The 27,561-nt window shown below is 38.8% G+C and overlaps 1 protein-coding gene across 1 annotated transcript; it reads right to left on the bottom strand.

Annotated features, from left to right (window-relative positions):
* Positions 1 to 2,266: 2,266 nt before the first annotated feature.
* On the bottom strand, positions 2,267 to 27,561 carry cdk18 (cyclin dependent kinase 18). Its single transcript, XM_007569822.2, has 15 exons — positions 27,397 to 27,561; positions 20,947 to 21,083; positions 18,940 to 19,071; positions 18,618 to 18,674; positions 17,612 to 17,726; positions 14,877 to 14,971; positions 14,736 to 14,798; positions 13,175 to 13,298; positions 12,683 to 12,803; positions 9,974 to 10,071; positions 8,847 to 8,952; positions 7,793 to 7,835; positions 7,611 to 7,701; positions 7,414 to 7,491; positions 2,267 to 6,086 (listed from the first exon to the last, which is right to left on the bottom strand). Exons 1-15 carry the CDS (start codon positions 27,512 to 27,514, stop codon positions 6,052 to 6,054), a joined length of 1,413 nt encoding a protein of 470 aa, XP_007569884.1. The 5' UTR covers positions 27,515 to 27,561; the 3' UTR covers positions 2,267 to 6,051.

Genomic DNA, 27,561 nt, shown 5'->3' with positions numbered 1-27,561 from the left:
GAGACTATTTTTCACACACAATTTATACCTTTAGGACAAAAAGATGTATTGTGGTTCTGAGAGTCAGTGTAGTAATGTTCTACAATTTTCTACTATTAGGTTTTGTCCCAGTACTTTTCAGCTCACATTTCGAGATGCAGCTTGATCAATAGTTTGGTATCTTCATAACAACTTATAGAAAAAAACAGTGCATTTGCCAAGAATTAAGACATTTTCATTGCTCACATATAGTTGTCCAACAGTAGCATCTTCTGTTCATTTGTGATATTGCATCCTTTCACGTGCAGTGATTGCGTCATGAAAAACAGCAGGTTAGCATCATATAATTACACGTTCAACTGTCAAAAAAGTACAAGGAAGAAGAAATACACAAGAACAGTTTTTTTTCATGATATCAATAGTTTATTTATTTAATAATTATTTATTCAGTCAATTTTAGGCCTTCTGGCAGTCACAGTACATTCATTTTCTCATTGTAACAGAATAGACAATTCACACAAAATATCACATCTCATACAAAATCTAAAACTCATCTTTTATAAAACATTTAGACATCAGTATGTTTTTACTTATTTTATTTTCAATACAGAACTCTATTGGTTGTTTTTCTGTATCTTTTACAGCATAATACTTACTGAAATAGATTAAAACATTTGTCAAAATATATATACATGTATATATATTATGATCTCTTTTTCAAGGGCAGCATTTAAAATAGCTTCATTTAACACAACTAAACACACAGTAACACGTTTCTGTCATTGAAGGAAGGGGAGGGGGAGTTTGAAAGTGGACCGTCCCAGACTGTACATCCTCCTGAAGCTCCAGCAGCTTCACCAGAACCCGTCCTCCATCTTACTCACTGACAGCTGGACAGACATGTAGATGGTAAAAACCAAACCACTCTCTCTTTTGAAGTGTAGAGGTAGAAAAGTGTGTTTGATACAGAATGGTGTGAATCATGGTGTTAATACTTTGACTGGATGCTGGGACTTTAGTGTTTTCCTTAAAACGACTGGAAGATAAAGTGGTTTTCTCCTTTGCCAGTAAGTTCTGGTTTTGATTTTTAGTCACAGAAAGGTTCACATGTTCAAACACATGTTCAAACACAACCAGTGTAAATAAAAATGCATCTTTCCAATCATCCTGAAAGTACATGAGCATGGTATGGCCATTGCAGATATAAAAAAAGAAAGGAGGAATAAAAAAGTTGAACATTTGCTAGAAAACACTCTGAAATTTGAAACTTTTTCGAGTTTTGAAACTCAAAACATTTCCAAAACTTGAAAATCTTAGAATTTTGAAGCTCAGAAATGTCCTGTTTTTTTATTTTTTTTTTTTTTTTTTTTGGAAGTTTTTTGAATTTATTTTTTATTTTTCGGGTTTTTTTTTTTTTTTCGCTTTTTTTCTTTTTTTGGTGTTCTCATGTTTTTTTTTTTTTTTTTTTTTAGAAAATCTCAAAATATCACTTTTTTGTGATAATTTACTCTTTTTTTCTATCTACAGTGACCATAATATGCCATTTTATATTATTGGTAGATGTGTGAGGGACTTTTTGTTATTTTTGTTCAATGAGTAAGAAAAAAAAATTGTAAGAGGTTAAATACTTCTTCAGAGGTTATTTTGAAGAAATTATTTCTCTTCGTAAATCTAATTAGTTAAAAATTAGATTTGTTATTAAATGTGTTTGATCTGAAACAATTAAGTGTGACAAAGAAATTAAAACAGGACATTTACAGGGGCCAAATGCTTTTTGTGCACTCTCCTAAAACTTATGTCTTTTTTTCTTTCCTGAAGAATCTCTTCAAAGAAGTTTTTTTTTCTATCATATGGGTCACATGACCACTAAGCCTGTAGATGACATGATCTTATCCAAGCTATTAAAACTCAACAAATTGTTATTTAAGGTCACTTGAAGACTCAGCCCAAGGTTTCTTCAGTTCTATCTGACTGTAACTGACTGATAAAAATGCACCAATGGTCGTTTCGAAATCATATATTTGATTTCCTGACAAGTGGTTAAAGAGTGATTGTATGGCGTTCCAATGAGCAGTCATATGAACGTTGCAGCATGCAGTTTCAGTTTAGAGGATCTTTTTGGTTAACTCAGAGGGAAATCAAGCTAACTGCTACTCAAAAGCCAATTTACATTTTTACAAAGCTCCGTATCCTCAAAACGTTTGTAAAAATCTGACCAAATATCAAATTAAAGATTTTTTATTCCTTGTCCTGTTTGCTTGGCACAATTGTTAAGAGTTGTCTCCCCTCCCTCTGTCTCCATAAAGTTGTGAACAGGACACATTCCAGATGTGTAGCAGCAAAACTAAAACTGAGCCTCTCCTCTTAGGACACCACCTGCCTTGTAAAAGTACTTTCAGGTTTTCACACTTAGTCACGTCACCACAGCAAAACTCAGGGAAAGGAAAGATGTTCTGGAGCATGCTTTAGCTTGACTGCAAAAAAATACTTTCTGGAAGGATTCACCTCCATGCTGCTTTGCATGCCTTGTACAACATCCATGTTTTTTTTTCTAAAGATGTCTTTTGAATTATTTTCAAGAGGAGTTTTGTACAAAGACAACAGTAGAGATGCCGTCCAAAGACAACATCCTGACAACGTTCTGCCATGTCTACTGTATTTAAATGAGCCATGAGAATCTCTTTCTGGATGAATACGTTCTCTCTGGTGTAATCTTAAGGTTAGTATTAGCAAATCTTCATTAAAAGCTATAGAGAAGCAATATTATTTGGTTCACAGCATAGTGTCATAGTGGTAACATTTCTTGTCTCCACAATAATTGATTCTAAAGAAACAAGTAGAGCACAGCCTGAACATTTAGCATTGCGTCTGTAATGCAAAGTTCCAAACGTAGCATTTTGGGGTCTCCACTACCAGAGACACGTTTTGGCTTGATTCCACTAAATGGTATGGCACGGGTCAGTGTAGTTCGGTACGATATTTTATGGTCTGGCACATTCAGCAGAGCCGTTTTTCTGTCCCGCAGTCAATGTGTGACGGCAGCAGCTCCACCCGAACCGTATCGTACCATTGTCCTGAAGCAGTGATCCAGTATGAGCCAATGCTTCAGGCCACTGCTCATACTGACCACTTTTAAAATGGATAACAGACATGGCGTACTGAAGCACACCGACCTGACCAGCACCACACCGCTCAGTGAAAACCAGGCATTTGATCAATTGCCAGTGTTTTGTTGGATTGGCATACCGACGTTTGTTTATTATGTAATTAATTCTCAATATAATAAACAAAAACTGAGCTATACTGAAGTGATTGTTAAACTACTTTAAGCTACTCGTTCTCTTGGTTCTCTCCATTAAAGCTGGCAAGATGTGTGAAGCAGTAACCTTCAAAATAAAAGTTTTTTCATCAGTATAAGAGGCTTCAAAGCGTGTAGTTCAGATTGGCGGTTTTGTTTAGCAAGTATCCATTATTGTTCAGTTGTTTAGATACAGGATGTCGGCGCCTTTTTGCTTTTCTTTATGTACCAAACCTACAGAACATCACTCCCTTCCCAGAAAGGTTCTGGCTGGTTTTTTGAGCTATCAAGTAAACATAAATAAAATATAGGCTGAGGTTTTTGTTTGTTAGTTTTTCTCAAAGGTAATTATTTCCCCAAGATAGCACTAAATCCAACAGACTGCTCCTTTAATTAGACACAGTTGGCAAGCCAAGCTATTTTTTAAAAGTTTTTCAGCTCATTCCTTCAGCTGCATGTTTATCATGAACCTACATCAGTTTCCCACCTTAAGAAGAAATTTAACCTGTAGGTTAAAATCTACAATGTAAATATAGAATAATGACTCAAAAAGATGTAAAAATGTCGCCAATTTTTCATGTTCTCATCAAAAATTCTGCTTTACACATTACTTCATGTTTCTGATCTAATGACTTTTACATATCTTCAGCTAAAAACTGCCTAGGCTATAGCTGTGAAATACATCAGGAGAGGACTGTGAATCCTACTTAATGCACATTGCTTCAAGAAAACAACTGTATGACTCTATTTCTCACTGTACTGGAAACAGAGCAAGGAGTCTGAGAAAGTCAGCAGGTCATATTTAGGAACAGCGTAAGGACAGACGAACTAAAGGGAAGGGAGCAGGCTTCAGAGGACACTTTTGGTTTGTGCAAATAGGAGACTAAAATATTTACAGACACAAAGTAAAGGTTTCCCAAAAACATTGGCTACACTAGATCAATTATAGACTCTTCACAAGCCAACACATCATGCACAGCTTACTAAGGCAACTTCAAATTCAGCTGTTAACACTGTAAAGGTGAAAATGAGTCCACTCTGCCCGGAGTGGGGGTTCAGTAACAAGGCAAGTTCCTCCGCATGAGTTGGTTCCTATCTGTTGAGATTACTATTCACAAATGGGTCAGATTTGGTGGAAAGGTGGAGGATAGTCAGTAGAGGTAAGACGGAATGCTACGCGTTTATCGCTAGGACTGCCCTCATGGCCGTGTGTACAGCTTCAGAGCTACGGCGGCTGAAGCTGAACTGCTGAGGATCCTCTGAACAAGACGCAACTTCTACTCTACACAGTCAATGAAACTGTGTCCTATCTGAGTTGGCTTATTTTCCACAGGATCTCTGCCTTTCCCTCCTCTCTCTCTCTTTCTCTCTGTGCATAAACACTAATGATTTAAGTGAAATCCATGTGGTAGTTGTTACCCATCAGACAAAAGCTGTGTCTCCAAGGAAAACCACACGCAAATCAACAGCATCGTAGGTTTGATTAATTTTTATTCATTGGCTCACTAAATACATCTTGAAGCTTATTAGTTATAATTTTTTTTGTCTCATTTCCAAAGACCTCATTCAGAAATGAGACAAACCTGTCCCTGAAAAGCAGGGTTTTGTTCCCCATTAGATAGGAGAACACAGATAGCTCCTTTCATCCTTCCTGTTATCTGCTGAGGAAATCTTTCTCCCAAGATACAGCAGAAAACCTGGTTTTGTTTTAAGTACCTTCTCAGAGTTCTGTGCTAGCTCTAATTTCTGTTTAAATGTCTTGCTGCTACAGAAACAGCTAACTTTGAGCCTTCTCTTCACACAGCAACAGCATACATACACACACACACACACACGCACACGCACACGCACACACGCGCACACACATCTTAGCAGCTGTATTAGACATGGTAACGTTTAGTGACCAGAAAAGATCAGATTTTTGTTTCTGGGATCAGTGGTCAGGCCCAACCAGGCTAAATGTTAGCTCACATATTGTTTGCTTTGTATTAACATGCTAACATGTACAAATTGACAGTTACGCATTTTTTTTCTCCGTATTTGTACAAAAAATATGATGTATTGTATTTGCTGTACAATGTTCTAACATTTCTTTTTCAGAGGGACAGCAGAGGGACAGTGGACGGTCGGAGAGGAGGCAGAAAGGCAGAGGCAGAGCTTGTGGAAGATGAGTTGAGGAAAGGATGAATGGGAGCCGTAGGGGTGGAAGAGCCACCAAACTGGACTGACACTAAGGAGACCTCACTCAGAGAACACAACCTGCTGGTATGCTTCAGTTTTTTGTAAATACTACAAGCAGGCTTTAGAATGTGATTAGTTAAGAACAGCAAAAATGATCAACTTTGTTCAATTTTTCAGTTTTCAGGGTTAATTATTATATAGTCCCTTCTTTGTCAGAGGTATCAAAGGGGGGAAGCAAATAACTCTCTGATATGTGCAGCATGTGTAGTGTTTCTTATAGTGCAAAAGTGTTCAAGTGTGTGTGTTTATGTTTGTGTGTGTTTGGAAGGAGATTGAATAAGGTCTGTTTAAGTGCAGAACATTTTTATCTTCAGAAAGAGGATGGGCCTTCAAGTTCAGCTGCCATGGAAATGAGTGAAGAAGCTGTCCTTGTGACGCTATGCGTGTGTGTGTATGCGTGCGTGTGCGTGTGTGTGTGTGAGTGGCTGCAGAGGATGCTTGCTCAATGTGTTAAGCTTTAGTTGGCCTTGGTGATCTGGATTTGAAAGGCAGCTTCTCTCCATTCATGTCTTCCTTCTTCTTCTCTGCGTTTTCTAGAAGATGCTTTGTCTTCGATTCTTTCCTCGGCCTGAAGAGGAACACATTACAGTTCATAAAGAAGAAATACATTTCAATGATGTTTTCCCCCCCAAGATGTTTCACAGTGTAGGTTCACTGAAAAATGTTTTATTTTTTACATTTTAGTCATAAATGTGTTACATTTCAGTTACAAACATGGTATTAAATACATGCTCATAAGTGTTTTCCTGTGGTTTTACAGGCCAACACAAAGAAGCACACAGTGGTGAAGTACCAGCATAATGATGCTCTTTTCAAAAGACCTACATATAGGACACAATGAAAGTGTTTTTTTTTATCTTTATCTAAAACTATATTAATCTAGCCCCAAGTGAAAACAAAAATATATAAAAAAAATGAAGATAAAAAAGTTGTTTGAAAATCAGTACACCCTATGATAACAGTGCATAGCTGTTTTTTTTCCTGACTTTATCCGTCTTACATATCTTGATATGAAGAACTTTTGACCCACTATAACATGGCTTCAGTTCATTCACTGCAAAACACAAAATCTTAGCAGTTAGTTTTGGTCAAGTTTATAGTGCAAATATCTTGGTGCAGTTGAAATAAGACAAACTAACTTACTAACAACTTGTCAGCAAGATGTCAGGAGTTTGTTACAAGCAGTGATGACGTAGTTACTGTGAAAAAGTTACTTTAATCGGATTACTGATTACTCCTTGAAAGAGTAACTTAGATTACTGATTACCTGATTTGGAAAGTAACTAAGTTACATTAAAAGTAACTTTTTTAATTACTTTCAGCAGCTGCTGACAACAACGTTCCACCACCTGTGAAAATTACATTGATCTTTGCCAAAACTTAATTGTAAGTTATTTTATAATAGTAACATCAACAATGTGCCAACAGTTACATGGTTAAACTGAATGGGAGATTGTTTAAGGGTTACAACAGTACAAAAATAACTTTAGTAATTTGGGCATGTTTTTGTGTATTTCAGTATTGTCTGGAAAACTATAAATAGGATTTTAGTAACGCAGTGATTTGGATAAGTAACTTTAAACCGATTACTGGATTTGAAACAGTAACATGTTAGATTACTCGTTACTGAAAAAAGTGGTCCAACGTGAGCATTTGTCAAAATTTATAAAAAAAATACTAGTTCCATTGGCAGTATCTCAAATCCTAACAGAAGTCTTAAATGACGATCATTTGCTGACGTTCGTTTCAAATCATTTTAGAACCCGGTGAAAATTAGATTAGATTCTGTCCTCAGAAAACCCAAAAATACATAGAGGGCATTAATATCATAAAATAATTGCCTTCCATTACCTGTGATATGGTTTGGGTAAGGTAATGTCTGCTTCTTTTCTTACCTAGAGGCTGGAATACTGAGCTACGATGGCCTGGATCTTTCTGGAGCTGCACCTCTCCGAGAGAGAACACTGAAGCAGCTGGAGCAAAGAAAGGAAACAGAGTATGAGTGGAGCTTTTCATTGCATTAATACCACGTATAAAAATCATACAGCTGGCTTTATAATGGAGGATCTCAATGGAAGCAACTATATCTTACTGTCAGCAAGATGATGTATGGCATCCCCCAGACTCAGGAAGTAGGCGTGGTGTAGAGCCGCTTCAGACGAGATTCTGGTCCTGGTGTCATACTGTCACACAACGTGCAGAAAGAGCTCATTAGAACCTCAGTGAGTTAGCAGGTAAGATTAGGATTCATATAAACGGGCTTTGGGGTCGTACCAGCAGGAAAGCTGACAGCAGATCAATTCCCTCCGTGTCCAACCTGATGGAGACCAAGCAAAGTGTTAGACAGCTTAAAACTTCACTTGTTCAACAAACATGAACATTCCATTAGAAAATACTTGTTCCCTTGTAGATTGCTTTTTGGTAAACTAAACATCAAAGTGTGAAAAAAAGCTAAAACAAATCCATTCTCAATGGATCATCCTAAAACAAAAATTAATAAATCAATCATGTCAGATTACATTTAAAGGGACAGTATTAAGTATTTTCCAGGCACACACTGTCATTTTATAGCTCAATCAAGTAAATATGCCACCGTCAGTTGCTTTAAATAGCAAATGAGACTTAAAAGAAACTGGACTTCGATATTAAAACGCTTTTAAATTGGGCCTCTGTCTCTTTAAAAACTCCTGCTCTTTCTGAAACTCCACCTTCAGGAAGTCATCACAACATGGCTCCTTTGTTAACTTAAACGTTTTTACCAGCGTTTCAGTGAGAAGTAGCTCCTATAATGAGTTCAGCTGATGCACAGATCCACCAGATGTTTGCTAATTGCTGCTGGCTAGTCTGAAGGAGCTGAGTGGAGGAGTTTCAGAGGATGGCTGCTCTGTGAGGTGGAAGCTCGGAAACTTGGGAACTGCAGCTCAGAGGATAAGCTGCGTTTCAAAGGCGGGGCTAGAACCACCCAGGCATTTTGCGCAGCTGAATGGTTGCCATGGGAAATTAAAGGATTTCTCAAATATGCATGAAAGAATCAAGGCAACACTACAGGGATGTTTTTGGTGAGATACCAACATTAGAACATGATGTAATTTTCAAAAAAGTTGATTTTACATAATACTGCCCCTTTGATTATGTATTTCAATTTCCATTACCTGAATTCTTATGCTTGATAGGATTATGTGTCCAAAACATCTCGAAGTGAAACACATTAACCTGGATGATACATGATTGGCCTAATACTACATTAATAAATTAGCTAGTAACGCTTCAAATGTCTCAGCGTCTGGCCATGCATGGAGATCACTGGTAGTTAACACAGAGGGTTTACCGAGGTACGTGGTTGATGAGAGCTTGAGATCTGTACTGAGGAAAGAGGTAAGACCTGAACTCCTCGTTACTGCTAATACCAGGCCAGGTCTCTTCTGTTGGAGTACCTGCATCACAAAGAAATAATTCATCATCTCATTTATTGTTACATTTAGTTGCTATTATTATGTAATCACCAGGAAACCAAGTGAGAAAAAGCCCATCTCAACGGTGCAGACTAACTGCTACATGACCAATCGTCACCCACTTCAAAATAAGAGCATGAATATAAACGTCTAACTACTTAAAAAATTCTCAACAGTCAATAGCCAAAACTTTGACACAGATGTTGAACTTTATTCAACTGGAAGTTTACAAAACAACCAAGTAGACATATGGAGCGTTCACACCAAAAGTGTTTAGAGCATCAGGCACCTCTGGTTTACATTGAAAGTCTATGTGGAGGCACATCGAGGGTCGTTGCAGCGCATTTCAAGTGTCTAGCGCGGCGAGATTTGAACCGTTTGGAGAGTTTTGAGCGTTTGAAGCATCAGGAGCGTCTAACGGACAACAATGGCTAGAGCTGATGCACCCTCAACATGCTTCCACATAGACATTGAATGGAAACCGGACACACAAAATGCTAGGTGTAGAGCAAAATGTCAAGAGTCTGCGTTCAACGTGCACACGCGTCAAATTTGAACATGAAGCCCCAGACGTGTTTTTGACGCACATAATGCTTTTGGTGTGAACACACCATTAGAATACATACCAAAAAATGAATTCAGTGGAAGCTAAGAGTGCTAATTGTTTTCAAAGTTTGCAAAACCGCTAAAGTGCTACGTGAAAAATTAGCTGCTTTATGGTTAGCAGAAGTGGCAGAAGTGGTGCACCACTGGTGGTATCCTTTCATTGTAGGTTTCTAGAACTCATTAGATTGCTGAGAGCAGCCCAGCTTTTCACATACGCTCATAAAAGAAGGCTGCATGCGTAGGTGCTGGATTTGATAGTTCTGTGGCCAATGAACCAGTTGGTACAGGGCAACTCAGCGGCTGAGCAAACACTTTCTGTATTAATAAGGATAAGTTCTCTTCTCATCTGCACATTTCAATCAGGATTTTATTCTACTGTCATTTCTAGTCATCTTACCCATGAGTCTAAAAATCAAGTGTAGTTCCTCCTTCACCGTGGCACCAGGAAACATGGGGCGACCTGTTGCCATCTCATACAGTATACAACCCACACCCCTATGGAGAAGGAGAGGAGGAGGAAGAGGAAGAGGATGAAAATACAAGTCGGACAGAGAGGAAAAAAAGCAATCCCAATATATTAGGTCTCGATGTGAATTCAAGACTTTAAAATGAGCCGAGTGAGTGGGCACTGTGGGTGGCGTGGTGAGACCCCCTGTGGATCTGTGGGGACATATGTAAGCTCATAAAAGACTGTTGCATTGCCGGAGCTCCGTTCTTCATAATCTGTCATTTCACAAAGCTGTGGGGGTGTTATAAGCAAACAGTTATTGTGCAAAAAGTATATAAGGAAAGTGATTGCCCATGAATTATGCATCTTCATATTAGAGTGTGAGTCATGTGTCTACAAGCAACTTGGGATATTTAAAAAGAGAGGAATGATTCACAGAAATCTTGGAAGATCTTGACGTTGATTAAAAACGCTCAGTGGTGATGGGGGGAGGGCATGCATTCATGTAGCATTAAAAACCGTCTTAAAGTGCTGGTTGGACCCAGGCACACTTTATCTGTCCAATCAGTTTAAATGACAACTGTTCAGTATGAGGAAATAAACTGAGAATTAGCTGACCAATAGAAACAATGCTGCATTGGTTCATCAGCCAATCTTGACCAAAGATGACATACGATTCATCCTCCCAATGTTTTCACATTACATCGGCAAACTTTGACACATATTCCTGACATTTAACTCAATAGAACAACACAAAAACACACATAATTGTAAAGTGGAAGAAAAAAGACATATGGCCTTCAAGAACCTGAAATGTTTGTCGTGCTCTGCCCCTTCTTTCCTCTGATAACCCAGTGAAGGCAATTGGCCTTCACCTAATTCATAAATGCAGTCGACCAACACATGACTTCATCTCACCATGAATGCAGCTGTTTTGTCAGCATTTCCAAGGTTTGTTAGAGAACATAAGTGAGCAGACAGCGCCATTAAGACCTGTCTACCCCTGACCTGACACACAGGTCAGGGGTAGTCCTAATCCTAAACAGTCCTCTAGAGAGCTATTTTACCCCCAACATGGAATGCTGCTGCAGCGCTGGATGACGGCTTACCGGTGACGACGTAATGCGCTAGTGTGTGTGTGCGGTCATTTGTGATCAAGTCTTTGCTTCACACACAAAACAGATCTCCTGCAAGTGGGAAGAGCAGGGAGCAGGGAGCAGGGAGCGTTAACCAAGCTCGGTGATCTGTAGGTCTCCTTGTATCCGTACTGTGTCGATTGAGGGCAACTTTCTCCCTGACACACAGGTCAGGGAGAAAGTTGTGGAAAGGTTTAAAGCACAGTTGGGTCATACAGCAACGTCTGAGCAACCCACACAGCTTTGCTCAATCCATCATCTGTCAATGGAAAGCATTATGGTGTACCATCGTGTACCATCGTTGTTTTCCTCCACAGAGATAGAAAGTTGATGGGAAGAGGGATGAAACTAAATGCAGGACAATAATGTAATAAAACCTGCTAGCGACTGTGTGTTGTTTACAGACGATGTTTGCTAACTTCAGTGACAGGTAAAAATGTCTCTGGATGTACAACGTTGATAGAGACACAACCCTGAACACCTGCCGCTGTCACTGATGATACAAAAAGTTGTTCCATCAACTTGCTGATTACAAATGCAGACCACACATTAAATTTGTACTTAAAAAGAATTTTGAATTAAAAGTTTGTCTCTCCACTTCACAATTACACATAGATAACCATCTCCATAAAGACAACCCACAAAAGACAGTGGATAAATCCTTTCTTTACATTTTCTACAAAAATGTAAAGAAAGTAAAGCAGGCTGGTGCTAATGGCAGCACTATGTATGTTCTATGTCATCAATCATTTTATAGCACAATCAAGTATCTATGTCACCTTCAGTTGCTATAAAAATTTTATACATAACAAATATGACTTTAAGGAAATTTCACTTTGTATTCTAACGCTTTGAAATTGGACCTCTGTCTCTTTAAGAAACTCCTGCTCTTTCTGAAACTCCGCCTTCAGAAAGTCATCACAACACGGCTCCTCTGTTCACAATTTAACAACATTTTTACCAGTGTTTCACTGAGAAGTAGCTCCTAAAATGAGCTCAGCTGATGAGCAGTTCCACCAGGTGTTTGCTAATTGCTGCTGGCTAGTCTGAAGGAGCTGAGTGGAGGAGGGCTGCACTGTGAGACGGAAGTTCGGAAGATTGGAAGCTGCAGCTCAGAGGAGGAGCTTCGTCCTGAAGGCGGTGCTAGGTCCACCCAGCTGTTTTCCACAGCTGAATGGTTGCCATGGGAGATTAAAGGATTTCTCAAACATTCATGAAAGAATCAAGGCAAATTTAATCAAGATAATTTTAATAAAGGAAAAACATTATAACATGATGTAAAGATAAAAACTTTTTTGTCAATTTTACATTATGCTATCCCTTTATGGTGACTTTGATCAAGAAATGTAACTAAGAGCAAATCGGATATTTGATATGTTTTGATATTTGATTGTCAGAGAACAAAATGTAAAGAATTATTTATCAGTTTATAAAATTCTTCATACCTGTAAATAAAAAATCTGTTAGAATTCCCGTCCTTGTGGGATGTGGGTGCACTGAAAGGTGGGTGAGTGTTTCTCACCACATGTCGATGTGCATGGAGTATTCCGTAGAGCCCAGCAGCACATCGGGGGGCCGATACCAAAGAGTCACCACTTCGTTGGAGTAGGTCTTTGTGGGGACGGATTTGGCCCGAGCCAGACCTGGGCAGCACAGGACGCCATTTTAGCTACATCTTTGCTCAGCAGGACAGGTGGCTTCGCTTTGCTTCCCCATGAACTTTTTTAGCCAATGAAATGTCGTTTCATTGGCTGCGTGTTTAGCTGAAGCTATTAAAAATAGTCAGTGACACTGGTGGGCTTATTGACCTACTTCCAACACAAAACTGAGAAAATCAAGAGAGAGGGGTTATGGTTGCTAGGAAACATGAAGAAAGGCCGAGAGTAATCAGCATTTAAGACCTCCGCGTGGCGATAAAACAGAATACGACTCAAAGTATTTACTACAAGCAGGATTGCTCCGTCACTGCAGAGAGCGACCGGTTCGGTTTGTTGAACGTCGGCGTGCTTCCTACCAAAATCGGCCAGCTTCAGCTCGCCCTTGTCGTTGATGAGGAGGTTCTGAGGCTTCAGGTCTCTGTGGAGGATTTTTCTTTTGTGGCAGTAGGAGAGACCGCGCAGCAGCTGGAACATGAAGATCTGCAGGAGGGAGGCGAGAAGAAAAGACGCTGCACAGGTTCAAAAGGAAATGCAGCCGTTCCAACACAGTGACCGTGTTTACTGACCTGCCTCACATAGTCAACATAACTTTACAACAATAATTATAATGTAATTTATTTTATGTAATAAAGCAAAACACAGCAGTGCATAATAAGTGGAAGGAAAACTATCCAGTCATATTCAATAAAATAGAATATGCGTCTTGATGAATACGTGTTCTGTCCAATTAAAACAGGAATATTTAACCAGCTATTAAGCTTTTTTAATAAGCCTACATTTCAGTATTCAATTTTTTTTGTTCTTATTGATCTGATGTGATATCATAAACTCAAATGTTGTGTTTTTATTAGCTGTAAGTGGAAAATCCTCATAATTAATGAGAACAAAAGGCTTAAAAACATCAGTCTTTATGCAATTAATACATGGTGTTTCAGTTTGTACACCGAGGTACTGAAATAGATTGTCTCTCAAAGCAAATCTTTATTGTTGTTTGTTTTGTCAGTGAAACTTTATCTTTAGAAAATCTGTCCACTGTGTAATATGTAAAACAGTCTAAAAATCCAACAGAAAAAATAAATATATGCGAGCTTCAAGGCATTTTGACTTTATTTTTCATAATTAGCGTCAGGATTTCAGAAGAATGGAGACAAGTTTAGGATCCAGCAGGGCGTAATGACCAAACTAAGGCATGATAATTAAAGAGGCAAAACAAAGAATAAATGTCAGACTGTCAGGCAGCATATCGTATAAACACAACCTGAAAAATGACTTTAAGTATAACACATAAAAGGATACACATCCTCAATTAAAATCTGAGAATTGAGTGTGTTTATTGTAGGGGGAAAGAACAAGAGCACAGTTTGTTCTGGTCACCAAGCTTAAGAGTCTGGAGTCCTTCAGTGACAAACTGCTGCATCCTGGGTGCATAAAGTAGAGTTAGCTCAGATCCTTCCCCCAGCAGCTGGTAGGCTACAACCAGCACCGCTCAGTAAATGTTTACATCCTGCTGATATTCGCTAATGTGTTTCTTGTGAAAGCTCTGTTGTACTTTTATGCAGATTTTTTATTTTTTAATGACTTTACTCAATAGCATGTTTCTTTCAATTTGAGTATTCTAATTCCAATAATTGTGCTGTGTATTTTTTCATCTTTGCTGTAAACTTGCCCCTTACTATTTTCTTACTTGATGTTCTCCTTGGTGTGAATCTGCCTGCCTGTCACTTTACACTACAGGAACACCAAATCTAAAGAAAGACAACTCCAATTGGTGACACTCATCTAAAATACAAATTCACCAATATAAACAAATTAATTCCTGAGTGGGAGTTTTCAGCTATTTTTTATTTTTTTAATAGATTCAGAACATTCATTTAGCTTCTTAAATCCTCCCACCAGTAATGTACAGCTAGCTCTCACCTTGACGTTGTGCATGCTCATGAGATTTCCACAGTTGTCCAAGTAATGTTTAAGGTCACTGTCCTGTAAGACAGAACAACTCGCTGTTGCATTGCTCTTCCTTTAGGAACTGTGCTGATCTCCAGCTGCTGATGCACTCACCAGGTACTCGAACACCAGGGTGAGGCAGCGGTCCGTGTGGATGATGTCATGCAGCGTGACGATGTTGGCGTGTTTGAGGTTCTTCAGCAGAGACACTGAAAAAAAAAAACAGATCAGGTGTACATGAGGACAACAGAAAGGTCATTGTGAATTTGTGAATTATTACATTACAAAATAATTCTCAATTAGGGGTTAAGATAAATTTGACCTATACAGCAAAACGAAGCTGTACAGCTGAGAGTACACTTTTTAATGGGTAAAAAAAAAAAAGATTATATGTGTGAACATAGAAAAAAGTATGTGTATTTTATGACGGAATATTAGGGCCATGCTAAGAAAACAATAAAAAATATAAAATTATAAAAAAGTCACCATATGATGAGAACAAAGTTGAAATAATGAGAAATAAAGTGGAAAAAATACGAGAATAAAGTTAACTTTATTTTTATATTATTACTTTATTCTCATATTATTTCAACTTTTCTCATAAAATTACTTTATTCTTGTACTTTTCTTTTATTAGTGTGGCCATAATACTCTGTTGTAGTATTTAGCTGAGTCAGAAAAAAAATAGTTGTTTTGAGCCTTTTCTCTACTAAAATCCCACATACATTTTTAAACAGATAATTTTCCCTTTTGTTTTTGAAAATAATTTTTGTTTACATAACCATGAAAGAGCATTTTCCCCAGAGAAAATGTTTTTTGGGGGGGGTTTGTCATACTTACATGTTTAAATGATCAAATTTAGTTTTATTTCCAAAAGCATTAGAGAATGATTTCCACTTAGTGAGGGAAAGACAACCTGCCTCGATCTGAAAAGTGGTCGGCTGCAACTTCCATCAAGCGTTGTGAGAACTTTAAGAGAGGGTGTTTTTCATCCCTGTGGAGGAATTCTGGCGCTTTGGCCCAGTCTTCTCGGCAGTATTGTTCTAATCCATCCACAGTAGAAGGTTTTTGAGTATAAATTGCCTGTTTAAGGTCATTCCACCCCATCTAATTCCAGACTTAATTAAATCGCTGGAAAGCTTCCGTTTGATGCATTGAATCATTTTGATGCTGCTTTACCCCAGTGGGTTTGTGCTTAAGGTCACAAACTGACAACTGGACTTCCTCCTTCAGGGTTTTATGTTATAAAGGAGAATTCATTCATTCATTCATTCATTCATTCATTCATCCATCCATCCATCCATCAACCACAGCAAGTTACCCAATCCTGAAGAAACCGTTGATGTGATGTTTTGTTTAAAATGCTGTGTTGGTCTGACGATCAGTGAACAAGAGGAAGAGTTGACGATGACATCCATTTTTGTTTCATGGTTTAGAATTGGAGTCTGCTTGTTGTTGCAGGCCGACGCATCACAAACGTCACTAATATGGTACAGTCATATCCAATCGTTTAAACCTCACCGGAGGCCACGCCTCCAGGAAGCAATCGTTTTTCAACAGCCGAGGATCCAGACCCTCTGAACGAAGCAGAGTGTGATTTTTATCATAGTATTCTTTTGTAACCTCCTGGGTGAGTTGTTGTTACTGTCTTGGAGTAATTTTAGTAGACTGACCAGTCCTTTTAGAGGTCCACCACCGTTCAATGTTTCTTCATTTGTGGGTAAGGACTCTAACAGTAGTTAACAGGTTCACTGGAGTCCCAAAGCCTTAGGAATCGCTTTATACTCCCAAAATCATAGATGTCAAAGACTTTATTTCTCTTCTGTTTTTTAATTTCTTTAGATCGAGACATGATGTTGTGCCTCCTGATATCACAGACCCCACTTAATGTTGGCTGTCAGGTTCTACTGAAGCCATTTCATTTTGCTGCAGTACAGGAGTACTATTCCTATTGGTGTGAGCGGTGAGACTAGACCACAAATATGGCAATTTCATAATTTGAAATAAATGGGGAAAAAACATTTCATACAGTCAGGTTGGGTTGGATAGTTTCTCCAAAAGTAAATAAAATTATTTGAAAATAGATTTATATATTCTCTTGGGTTATTTTTGTCTGACATTGACATTTCTTTGAACTAAAAGTTAAAAAACTTGGAAAAAATACACTGTCACTCACTGTACTTTTATATCATCACCTTCCTAAAATAATGGCATACATTATTTTTTGCAAAAAAATTATTTTTATTTATACTTTTTTTTTTTGCCGAAAACTATTTATGTAAATGATTTTGGCATAGACAATTTTGTTTTTAATGCCAAAATCATTTTGTCTGTTAGTTTAGGAAGGTGACAATATTTAGATTTCAGTAAGAAAAAAAAGTGTATTGCCTATACTGCACCACCAGGTGGCGATAATGATAACTATAAATCCTTCCAAATTCATAAGAAGAAGATCCAGAGCATGGCTCAAGCAGCTCCACATTAAATATTCTACCAAAATAACTTCCATTAAGCTTCATATAAACAAAGACAAAGGAAGATAAATGTGGAAAATCCACAGAAATGACACCAGTGTTGTGGTTTCTACGCCTCTTAGCACAAAGTGAGCTTAATAAGTATTTTATTTTGACAAAAGATTTTAACCTCATTTTGCTGAGAATTTAAATAAAATAAGATTTGTGGAGGTTTAGTCCCCCCCCCTTCCTCCACAAAGCTCCATCCTAAAATTTAAGTTCATCAAAAAAGTGTCGCCTCCTCACCAGGGAATTTTTTCTCTGGTGAATTTGTTTGAGCAAAAAAATCTCAGAAAATCCCAAGTGAGAATCTGAGAGGGTTAATGATCCCTTTACCTTCTCTGATAGCAGTGCAAGGCGCTCCCTCGTCGTGCTCCAGACGGATCTCCTTCAGGGCCACTAGGTTCTCCGTTAGTTTGCTCCTTCCTTTAAAAACTGTAGCGTAAGTCCCCTGGGAACAGAAGCAGAGGAAAGCATATCAGGTGATATCATGCAAAAGAAAAAGAGCCGTAGTAGAAACATGAGTCTTTGGACACGTTGTAGTTCTGTTTCGCTCAGAATCACCTTTTATTAGGGAATTAGTGACGACTATTCCTGACTGAATGAGAACGCCTTAGAATGACAGCAATCATGTCGTCAAAGTGTTTAAAGTTGAGTTTGAGTGAGGATGTTTCTACTGTTTCACTGTAGTCCAATATGTATCATAAAATAAAAAAAATCAATTGCATTTTGTGATCTGAATCAGTTCCATGTATGGAAGTGACACATAGATCTGAGAAAAGGTCAGAACAGGGCCGGTCAGACTACCATGGAAACGTCAGATATGGGTCACATTTGCCTGCTGTGTGATCTACAGTTTTTCTCAACAATGTTCCAGATCTATTCAGCTTAATTCTACGTTTTGAACCATTTAAAAGAAGGTTTTGCTGCAGTTTATTTGTACATGTTTTACCAAGGTAGTCAACCTATTGTTTTAGTCAGTTTCAGTTTCTTTGTCATTTATTTCCCATTGGCTGCTACACTGCTGATTGCACAGACTGAACAGATTAAAGTTGTTTTTACACGTCTGACCAGGCTTGTGAAGCTGTTGGTGTGTTCAGGTCTGCTGTATCGGTGCAGAGTCATCAAATAAATGTGACTTCTTTAAAGCAAATTTGTTTTTAGTTGAATGGTACAGGATCAATACATTAAATGTGAAAAATGATTTCAAATGATTTCGTTATCACAGTGACCCACCGTTGTAACAGGGAGTTAACTTTTAGTTGCTCACAAACCAAACCATAAATGTTGCACTGAGCTCAACAGAACCTCTGAATCGTATGAATAATCAGCTGAGACGTACCTCACCTAGTTTGCCAAGCTTCACATACGTTTCCAGTTTCCCAAATCCTATATCAGACTAAAGGCAGAGAAAACCATTAGACAGATTAATTTCACAACATTTGATTCTGTCCTCTGGATCGGGAAATAAAGGTTTTGCTAATCTTACACTCCACAAATGACTTGTTTACTCTGTGTAACAAAAAATAATTAATTGACAACAGGGCTGAGAACAAAATAACGACGACTCCTTCAGTCCGAGTCTCTACCCTTCATGCAGGTGGAGCGACACACAGGACGAGACAAGACAACACGGTGTGTAAAATAAACCGATGGTTACTGACCAGTGAGGCGCGTCGGGACATGCGGCTGAGCGGTCTGCAGAGGGGGGAGTTTTCACTTTCCTGTTGCAGTTTTTTGAGAAACTCTGGAGGCAGGCGGATGTCCATGGGCAGAGACATCCGCTTACTGACGTCCTGAAGAGGCCGACAGAGAAAGAAAGGGATCAGACGGTTCTGTTTGTCTTGTTCAGGCATTTTATTTTTTGTCTATTATTTAATTGATTGTCAAGTAGATATTCAAAAGTTGGTGGATTCAGAATTGTGACTGAGGCTAAATGGGAGCCAATTACAGTTGAAGGAAGGAAATCTAAAAGGTCTAACCCATACAGTCACACAGTTCAAAAGACAATTTACAAAAATATCTTTTAAAGATATTATTTCAAATTTTTTTGGCATTTAGCAAAAATAACACATTTTAGTCATTTTACTTGACCTAAAACAGGACAAGTTTGGTATGGTTTAACTGCAAACAGTGAGAGAAAAAAGTGTGTGTCTTTTTATTCGGTGTATGTAAACATCTGGCTTCAACTGTATCTGATTTAGGCTCCTCCCCCTCTGACACTCAGTAGTTTGTACCAAAAGCCACAATTAGTGACAGTTGAACACTCATGTGATGCCAAAAAAAAGTGTTTCCATTGCAGTTTTGCAAAATTGTGACACAGAACATCACCTCACCCAAGAGCAAAAAAAAAAAAAAAAAAAAAGTTAGTTTTTTTCAAATTGCTGCATCTCCATTGGGTGAATTCATTCTCGTAAATCCAATTCACGCAATGTCATGGTCAATGGCAACGCAGCTATACTGAAATGACGAAAGTCAATTTGGTTCATGGAAAAACTACTCAATTCCTAAAATTTCAAAATTGAGTTTTGTCAACATGAGCAGATCAGCGACAAAAATCTGCTCAGATTTCTAATGGAAAGGCAGCCGCTGTTATCAGCAGACCCTGAGCCAGCACGTTCTGCCGGAGTTGTAGAACGTCATTATGTTCTTCTTTTCTAAACATAATGACATAACAAATACCTGAAAAAGGTAAGGAAACTAACAAAACAGATGTTAGCAATGTTCTACAGCAGCATTGTCAAATTCATTAATGATCTCAAGATCAAAGGAAAAGCAAAAGATTTCTGAGATTCTTACAGAAATGTAGCTAATTGTTTTTCACCGTATTAGCTGCTGACCTGTTGTAAACCCCTCATTAGAAAAATCCACTCCTCACGTTTGTAGCAAGTAGCTGTAGAGGTCTGCGGAAGCTGAACACCGGCTCAGTTGTTGTCATGCTGTTATTTCTGTCCTCATTACATCTTTCTAAGTATTCGCTTCACTCTGGCGTACTGTATTCTCACTGGTCTGTCTGGTGCAGGCTAAATGGTGTCTGAGAAAAAAAAAAAAGAGTCAGGGTGACTCATGCTCCTTCAAACGGGACTATTTTACCTGAGACGGTAGGGCTGTAAACAGTCTGTGAAAGAAAAGTGTGGCGCTACGGAAAGGTTAAAAAGCTGTGAAGGTGAGTCATTCTGTAGAGCCGAACTCAGAGATGAGGAAGACATCAACCTGTTCACGCTCTGGATAACCTTGAATCTGTTTAAGGCAGTTATATAATGAAACATAAAATTATGTCTCCCAGAAGAAAAAGATACCTCCAATTGAATACCAGCAATGGTAACTTCATTTCTGACCTAAATATGTTTGGTTTTGATTTTATTTTTAATAAGGTTTTTAAAGGTCAAAGGACCTAACCTGTGGTCAGTGTCAGGAGGTTCAGTGAAGTAGGTAAGATGGTCGACCTGTGAAGAATAACCAGTTGGTTTCTTTAACAAAACCAACTCTACAGAGAAATGTTTGGCTGAAGCTTTCTGGCTTCTGCTCAGGTTTTGCTAACCGAAGCATTTAGAGTCCCTCTGCTTTTCCCAACTTGCAGCTGGAGCAGTTAGGTGAGTCCATTCCACACCACAGTGAACAGAAGTCACCATAACTCTTCGTTGTGCAGCGTCAACCCGTTTGCTACTCACTTCCATGGAAAAGCGTCTGTGCTGGGCCTGGCTGTGGTAGTGCAGGTGGGATGGAGAGTGAGCTCCTGGTGTGGTGGCATCAGGGCTCACTGGGCTGGCATCATGAGATGGAGGACCGAGCCGGTCTGGAGTCAGCCCTGGAAGAACAACAGGACGGAATCAGCATCTGAAGGATCATTCAGCTCATCCACACCGAGCTGAATATACGGGAAACCGAATAGATTTTTACATGATTGGCCTTTCATCCACACGTAAACTGTTTAATACTACTCAAAACAACTGATAGTAAAACCTCTGGGCAAAGTGGAGATTTGCAACGTCTCTCTTTTTTTTCCCCCCGCTTTTGTGTGTGGACATTGGAAACCGGAGATTTAGAGGTCCAGACTTGATGAACAATGCGCCGCTGACATCATATATGTGACCATTGTTTCTGTTTGGTCATGCAGTGGAAGAAAGATGGCTGCTTTCAGAGAAGTGCCTATTTTTTACATTTGTTCAGTCATTTTTTTATTTTTACTTTTCTAACAAGTTAAGTTGCAAAGGAGAAGGAGCGCTTGGAGGTCAGCTGTTTTACACCAACTATCTGCCCCAAACGAGGTAAAATGCCATTCCATCTCCATGTGCGTCCTCACGCCCTCTCAACATTGTCTTGTGTTTTATTTTAACATGGTATTTAAAGGTAGTTCAACCTCTCTGTCTGAACCTCCTGGCACCATAGTGGTGCTGTGGTGGCGCAGGGGTTAAGCACAGCCCACATGTGGAGGCCTTGGTCCTCGACGCGGTTCGTTGGATTCCTGCCCTGGTGGCCTTAGCCGCATGTCTTCCCTCTTCTCTCATTACTCACTTTCCTGTCAATTCACTATCAAATAAAGGCCACCAAAGCCAATAAAACAATAAATAATAATAATAATAAACTCCTGGCGCCATGTTTATGTCCTGACAGGAAGTTGTGGTCGTTTTGAAGGTTTCATTTTAGCTGACATACTGCTTTTCACTACACTGCCCCCTGTGGGTTTGGCATGTTTAAATCAACGCTCAGTAAGTCATGTAATTCAGCAGCTTTCTGTCAGGGGTGTCAAACTCCAGTCCTCGAGGGCCGGTGTCCTGCAACTTTTAGATGTGCCTCTGCTGCACCACACCTGAATAGAATAATTAGGTCATTAGCAGGACTCTGGAGAACGTATCTACACAAAGAGGAGGTAATGAAGCTGCTTCATTCCAGTGTTTTATACCTGTGGCATATCTAAACACTGCAGGACATCGGCCCTTGAGGACTGGAGTTTGACACCTGTGCTGTAGATGAACACTTTTCTTAAACCGATCAGGTGTGGACGAGATTACTTTATAAAAAGAAAAAGACCTGGCTATGTGTGAACTAGGCTTGAGAAAAAAAAATCTAAGCAAGCTAATGGCTATTTCTACCCTCATTAGTCCACACACTTTTATCCTTCATGTAGAGAACCTTCGCTTATTTATTTAGTTTCTTGCTTCCCTCGTTGCAGAAGTTGAAGGGCAGGCTAACCTCCTCTGGTCCATGTGAATCATTAAACCAGCTTCAGATGCTGTGTGTCGGACCCCGGCAGCCATGTGTTGAAAAACTCTGTGATCCAGCCTGACATGATAATTAGATCAAAACCTCATTGCTCTGTATCTGGACATTCATCACATTCACCAACCTCAATATTGCTCTGTGTGTTTACACGGATTGTGCTCGCAAACATGATGCTAGAAAACAAATAGAGGAAAAAGCTTTTCATCACCATCATCAGGTTTTATAAGGCGCTTGTGTTTAAAGCAGGTTTTCTATGAACTTCTGTTCTTCTTCCTGACTTTAATCATGAAGAAACAGCGGTCTCTATGTGGATTTGTTGCGATAAGGCAACGCAAATTACTGTGCAATTGAAAATTGGAAGCAAAAGGATTCATGTTCAAAATTATTTTACTCAAGAAAGTCTGAAAAATGTTGGGATGCATTTGTGTTTTTCCCTCCTGAGCCAATATTCCCTTCAATTACAGCTTAAGCTTAGTGCATAAAATTGAAAAGAAAAATCTTGAAATTTTTTCACAAATTATTTGTTTTATACTGTTACAACATATCTATAATTTTAACAAATGTAAAAAAAAACATTCTTTTAAAAAATAAAAGTTAAAATCAGCTTTAAAGTTATCAGAATTTATTTTTAAAAAAGGAAAAAAAAGATCTTACTATTTTCCTTCCTTTTCATGGCTAAACACTACTTTTTGTTAGTCTGTTCCATAAAATCCCAATAAGACATCATGATGTCACTATGTGGGCCTTTTCCAGCTAAACGGAGCCATTCTTCAGTTTGACCTGGAGCATTGATATCACTATTTACCCTTTAGCTAAACTGTGTTTGATGTACAAAAGCAGATAATAAGCTTAAATCGGCTTTCAACAAAAGTCTGTGACTATCCATTTCACACACTAGACATGAGGCAGCCGGGTCACGATGAAGAAAATTCCAGTGGAGCTCAGTGTTGTTCAGCTGCACTGTGAGAATGCTGTGACCCCCCAGTGTGGTGAAAAGGACTTTGATCCGCCATGTTCAACGTTGTGCCTTGGACAGCGGTCAGTGTTTGGTACCTGGCTGGCTTCTAAATGCTTCACACTGGAAAGTTTTTTTTTTTTTTTCAATGGCAGCATTAACAGCAGCACCATGCATGGTGGACATGTTGGAGCCCCCTTTGAGTGCACCGCGCAATCCCTGTTTCCATAGGGACACCGGCAAACAAAGACCAGGACGCTTTATTAGGTGTTACTAAAGCCACCTTCCCAATGTCGAGGCACCCAGACACACACAGCTCCTGCTCAGCCTGTGATGTGCTTAACCCTGATCACACAAACACACACACACACTTTGTAATTACAAAGCCTAACAAGGTCCAGTAAAAGAAAACAAGTCAAGAAGAAGAAGAACTGAAGCCCAGGAAGGCTTTGAGATCTGAGAAATGTCTGAATGAATCTAACAAGACATTTCAGAAGAAGCTCAGAGGCGCTCTGGTGCAGCCTGGCTGTGTGTTGTGTTGATTATCAGTCTAAATAGTCTGAGAGGATGAAATGACAACCTGTTTTCTGGTCATTTGAATTTCACAGCTCCAGCGCTCCTTTGATCCTTCGGATGCTAATTAGGGCGGCTAAAGGTGAGGCTAATGTGAGCCCAGTCGGGAGAGATGGACGGATGTCTGCTGGACACCTGGTTATGAAAAGGACAATCCATTATGGTGCACAACATGATGTCTGAGCCTGTTCAGCTGAAATTGCTCTTACAGTGAGAGGAGAAAAGCAAGATTAGACTGAGGGAAAAATACCTATGAAGACTTCAGATATATTTGAAGCAGTTTTAATTGATCACAGTCAACACAATCATTTAAAGGGACAGAATTACATAAAATTCACTTTTTTGAGCTTTACCTCATGCTATAATATAATTTCCTGCTGAAAAACATACCTGGAGTCTTGCCTGATCTCCCTCATGCATGTTTGAGAAATCCTTGAATCTCCATGGCAACCCATTCAGCTGTGCAAAACGCCTGGTTGGACCTAGCCCTGCCCTCAAGACGCAGCTCCTGCTCAGAACTGCAGTTTCCAAGCTTTTGAACTTCCACTTCACAAAGCAACCCTCACCCGTAGTGCCGCAATTCAGCTCCTTCAGACTAGCCAGCTGCAATTAGCAAACACCCGGTGTAATTCCGCATCAGCTGGGCTCATTATAAAAGCTACTTCTCAGTACAGTGCTGGTTGTTAAAGGGTGAACCATGTTGTGACGACTTCCTGAAGGCGGAGTTTCAGAAAGAGCAGAAGTTTTTAAAGAGACAGAGGCCCAATCTCAAGGCATTAGACTTCAAAGTCAATGTACAGCACTTTTTCAACAACTAATGGTAACATAATTACTTGATTGTGCTACAAAATGGCACTATGTGCATGGGAAATACTTAATATTGCCCCTTTAAAAACACAAGCTAATCCCTGTACAACAGGCCGTTAGTATTTGCAGAAGTTAGGGGCCACACCTATAATCTGCAAATACTTGAGTCCCCTTCTAAAGATGCTTATATCTGCCTATTTTGATATTTCCAATGCCAAATATACCTTAATGTGCTTTACAATGCACACTGGAAACCATCTTAGCTCTGCCATAGAAGATAAAATCTACAGACTTTCTTATCTCCACGCTTGGGAGTCCAACCAATCAACAGCAAGTAAAATCAATGTTGCTTCTGGATTGGCTGTTTTGCAAGTGCCAACCAATAGCATGTAACTAGCATTGTAGGTAGGTATTTTAGGTTCCAAGCTGCATTTTCTTTTAAATTTTTGGTAAAAAAAAGAAAAAAAAGAAAAAAAAAGTCAGTGAATAGGCAGGTTTTCCACCACTCAATCTCAGGTTAAAGTAGCTCCTCCCCCTCAGCCGAACCAGGCAAGAATTTCCAATTTGCAGAATAGTAAGCATGGCCACTGACGCTAGGTTGTTTCCACGAGCACAAACGCAGCAAATTGGCAATCCTGAGCATGTACAACTGGTTGTTTCTGACCAAGCAGCGTATTTCTGCAGGTGGCAGTAGAACCGCATTGATTAAAGAATTTTATATTTTCTGCTCCCCGTTTGATTCTACTGAACATGGTTAAGATGTCCTTTAGCTGTTTTCTTTATTTTATGTTTCTATAATAAGAGATAGATTGTAATATTACAAGTGTTTTGATATTGCAAATATCATTGCATGGATGAGTCAGAAAACCTAAAACCTGCAATCATTAAGAACCAGCAGCAGCATAACAATCATCCGCAGGTGGAGGACAGGCCAACCATATGCAGTGTTGTAACTTCATACTTTGGTGTCATTGCAGTCACACCATCTAGCAACAAAGACTAAACCATCTAGTAATTGGTTTAATTTGTTTTTGCATTATCTATTACTTACTCCAGGATCTATCTGATTTCCAATCAAAACCTGTGGATCTGCTGTGCTGTACTGGTGGCACCGGTCACAGTGTGGAAACTCAACTGTCTCTGAGAGGTTCTGACCCAGAAAATAGAAATGACTGGCAGTTAAACACCCAGTTAAGTAATCCAGTTTGCACTCTCATTAACAGTCACAAGTCGCTGACTGACAGACCCAGTAAATGGTGCTGGTAAATAGAAGAGTCTGGATCTGCAAAATTATTCAACTTCTAATGAGCCGAAACACGATCTGACTCAACAACCTCATTCAAAATAATAATTAAAAGCTAATTAGAGATTGATAGTGAAGAACTTAGTCGATCTTATAAATACCCTCAGCAAAAACATAAAATCTTATGCAGAATCTTTGGTCTAGTTTCTAGTGCAAATAAATTAGTACGCTGAAAATGAGACAAAACTAACATACAAGTAACTTTTCAGTAAGATATAGGCACTTGGTTTAAGTCAGTAATTCCTTGATATTGACAATAAAGTACTAGCTGCATTAGCAGATTCTTTCACTTATAACATGGGGAAAATATCTTGTTACATGTTAAATAATCTGCCAATAGGACTAATATTTTTTTTTAATCAATATTAAGGAATTATTTACTTAAAACAAGCTTCTATATATTTCTGAAATGTTATTTGTTAGTTAATTTTGTCTTATTTCAAGTGTTCTAATATACTTGCACTAAAACTAGGACCAAAAACACTCTGTAAGATTTAGTTTTTCTTTTTTTTTTTTTTTTGAAGTGTTCTACTCATTTGTTACATGAAAAAGGAAATCAGGAAACAAAAATGAAATCTGTTTAAGTCTCTTTTCACATTATTATGACAACAATAAGCCTTATTTCAACAACAAGATTTACAGTGGTGCTCAAGACTCATAAGCCCTTGTAAAAAGAATGGAGCAAAGCCTTTTATAAATTAGCATGATTCCATTAAGTGAATTTATTTCTGTAATTTCAAGTTGCGCAATTTTATGGTTGACTGAAACGCAGCTACTGGTCTACAGGATACAGAAAAATAATATGGTTGTAGTGAATGAATGTACCTGAGCTCTTCAGCAGGCCTGGCGATTGTTGTGCCGACAGGCCGCTTTGTCTCTGGGTTACTTGTTCATTTGGATGTAAAGCAGGTAATTCCAGGTCTGAACAGGGTCATTATAATATAGTACCATAAACACAGATCAATTTTAAATGAAGTGTTATTTGTTCCTGTGTGATACTTGTTCTTGTTCTGGACCAGAACCATGAAAAAACTGGGAGGAATCACACACAGGATGATTAACTTGGTGTATTTTGAACTTTAGTGGCAAAAATGCAGAAAAAAACTTTCTGTTATAAAGTAAAACACTTTTTGTTTAAAGCTTTTCAGAATGAAGGCAATTTTCCAGCTCTTTTGTGGAACATCTTTAAGATAGTAGCAAAAATAAAGAGATTAGAACATAATGATGATGAGAAACCTTTGCGAGGGCTGCAGTTCTTACCCTGGGTGTGCCTTATGTTGAGCTGGTTGATCTGTTCAGTGAACTCGTTCTCCTCGATGGTCTCAGTGCGTGGGACTGACAACGAGAACCGTCTTTTAAAGTTCTTCATCTTGTTCATGGTGTAGAAAGGCAGACTCTGGAAGACAGAACCGATGAGAATAACTT

The sequence above is a fragment of the Poecilia formosa genome, unplaced genomic scaffold (assembly GCF_000485575.1).
Source record: "Poecilia formosa unplaced genomic scaffold, Poecilia_formosa-5.1.2 Scaffold247, whole genome shotgun sequence".
Lineage (NCBI taxonomy): Eukaryota > Metazoa > Chordata > Actinopteri > Cyprinodontiformes > Poeciliidae > Poecilia > Poecilia formosa.
This window is presented reverse-complemented; position numbering and strand designations above follow the sequence as displayed.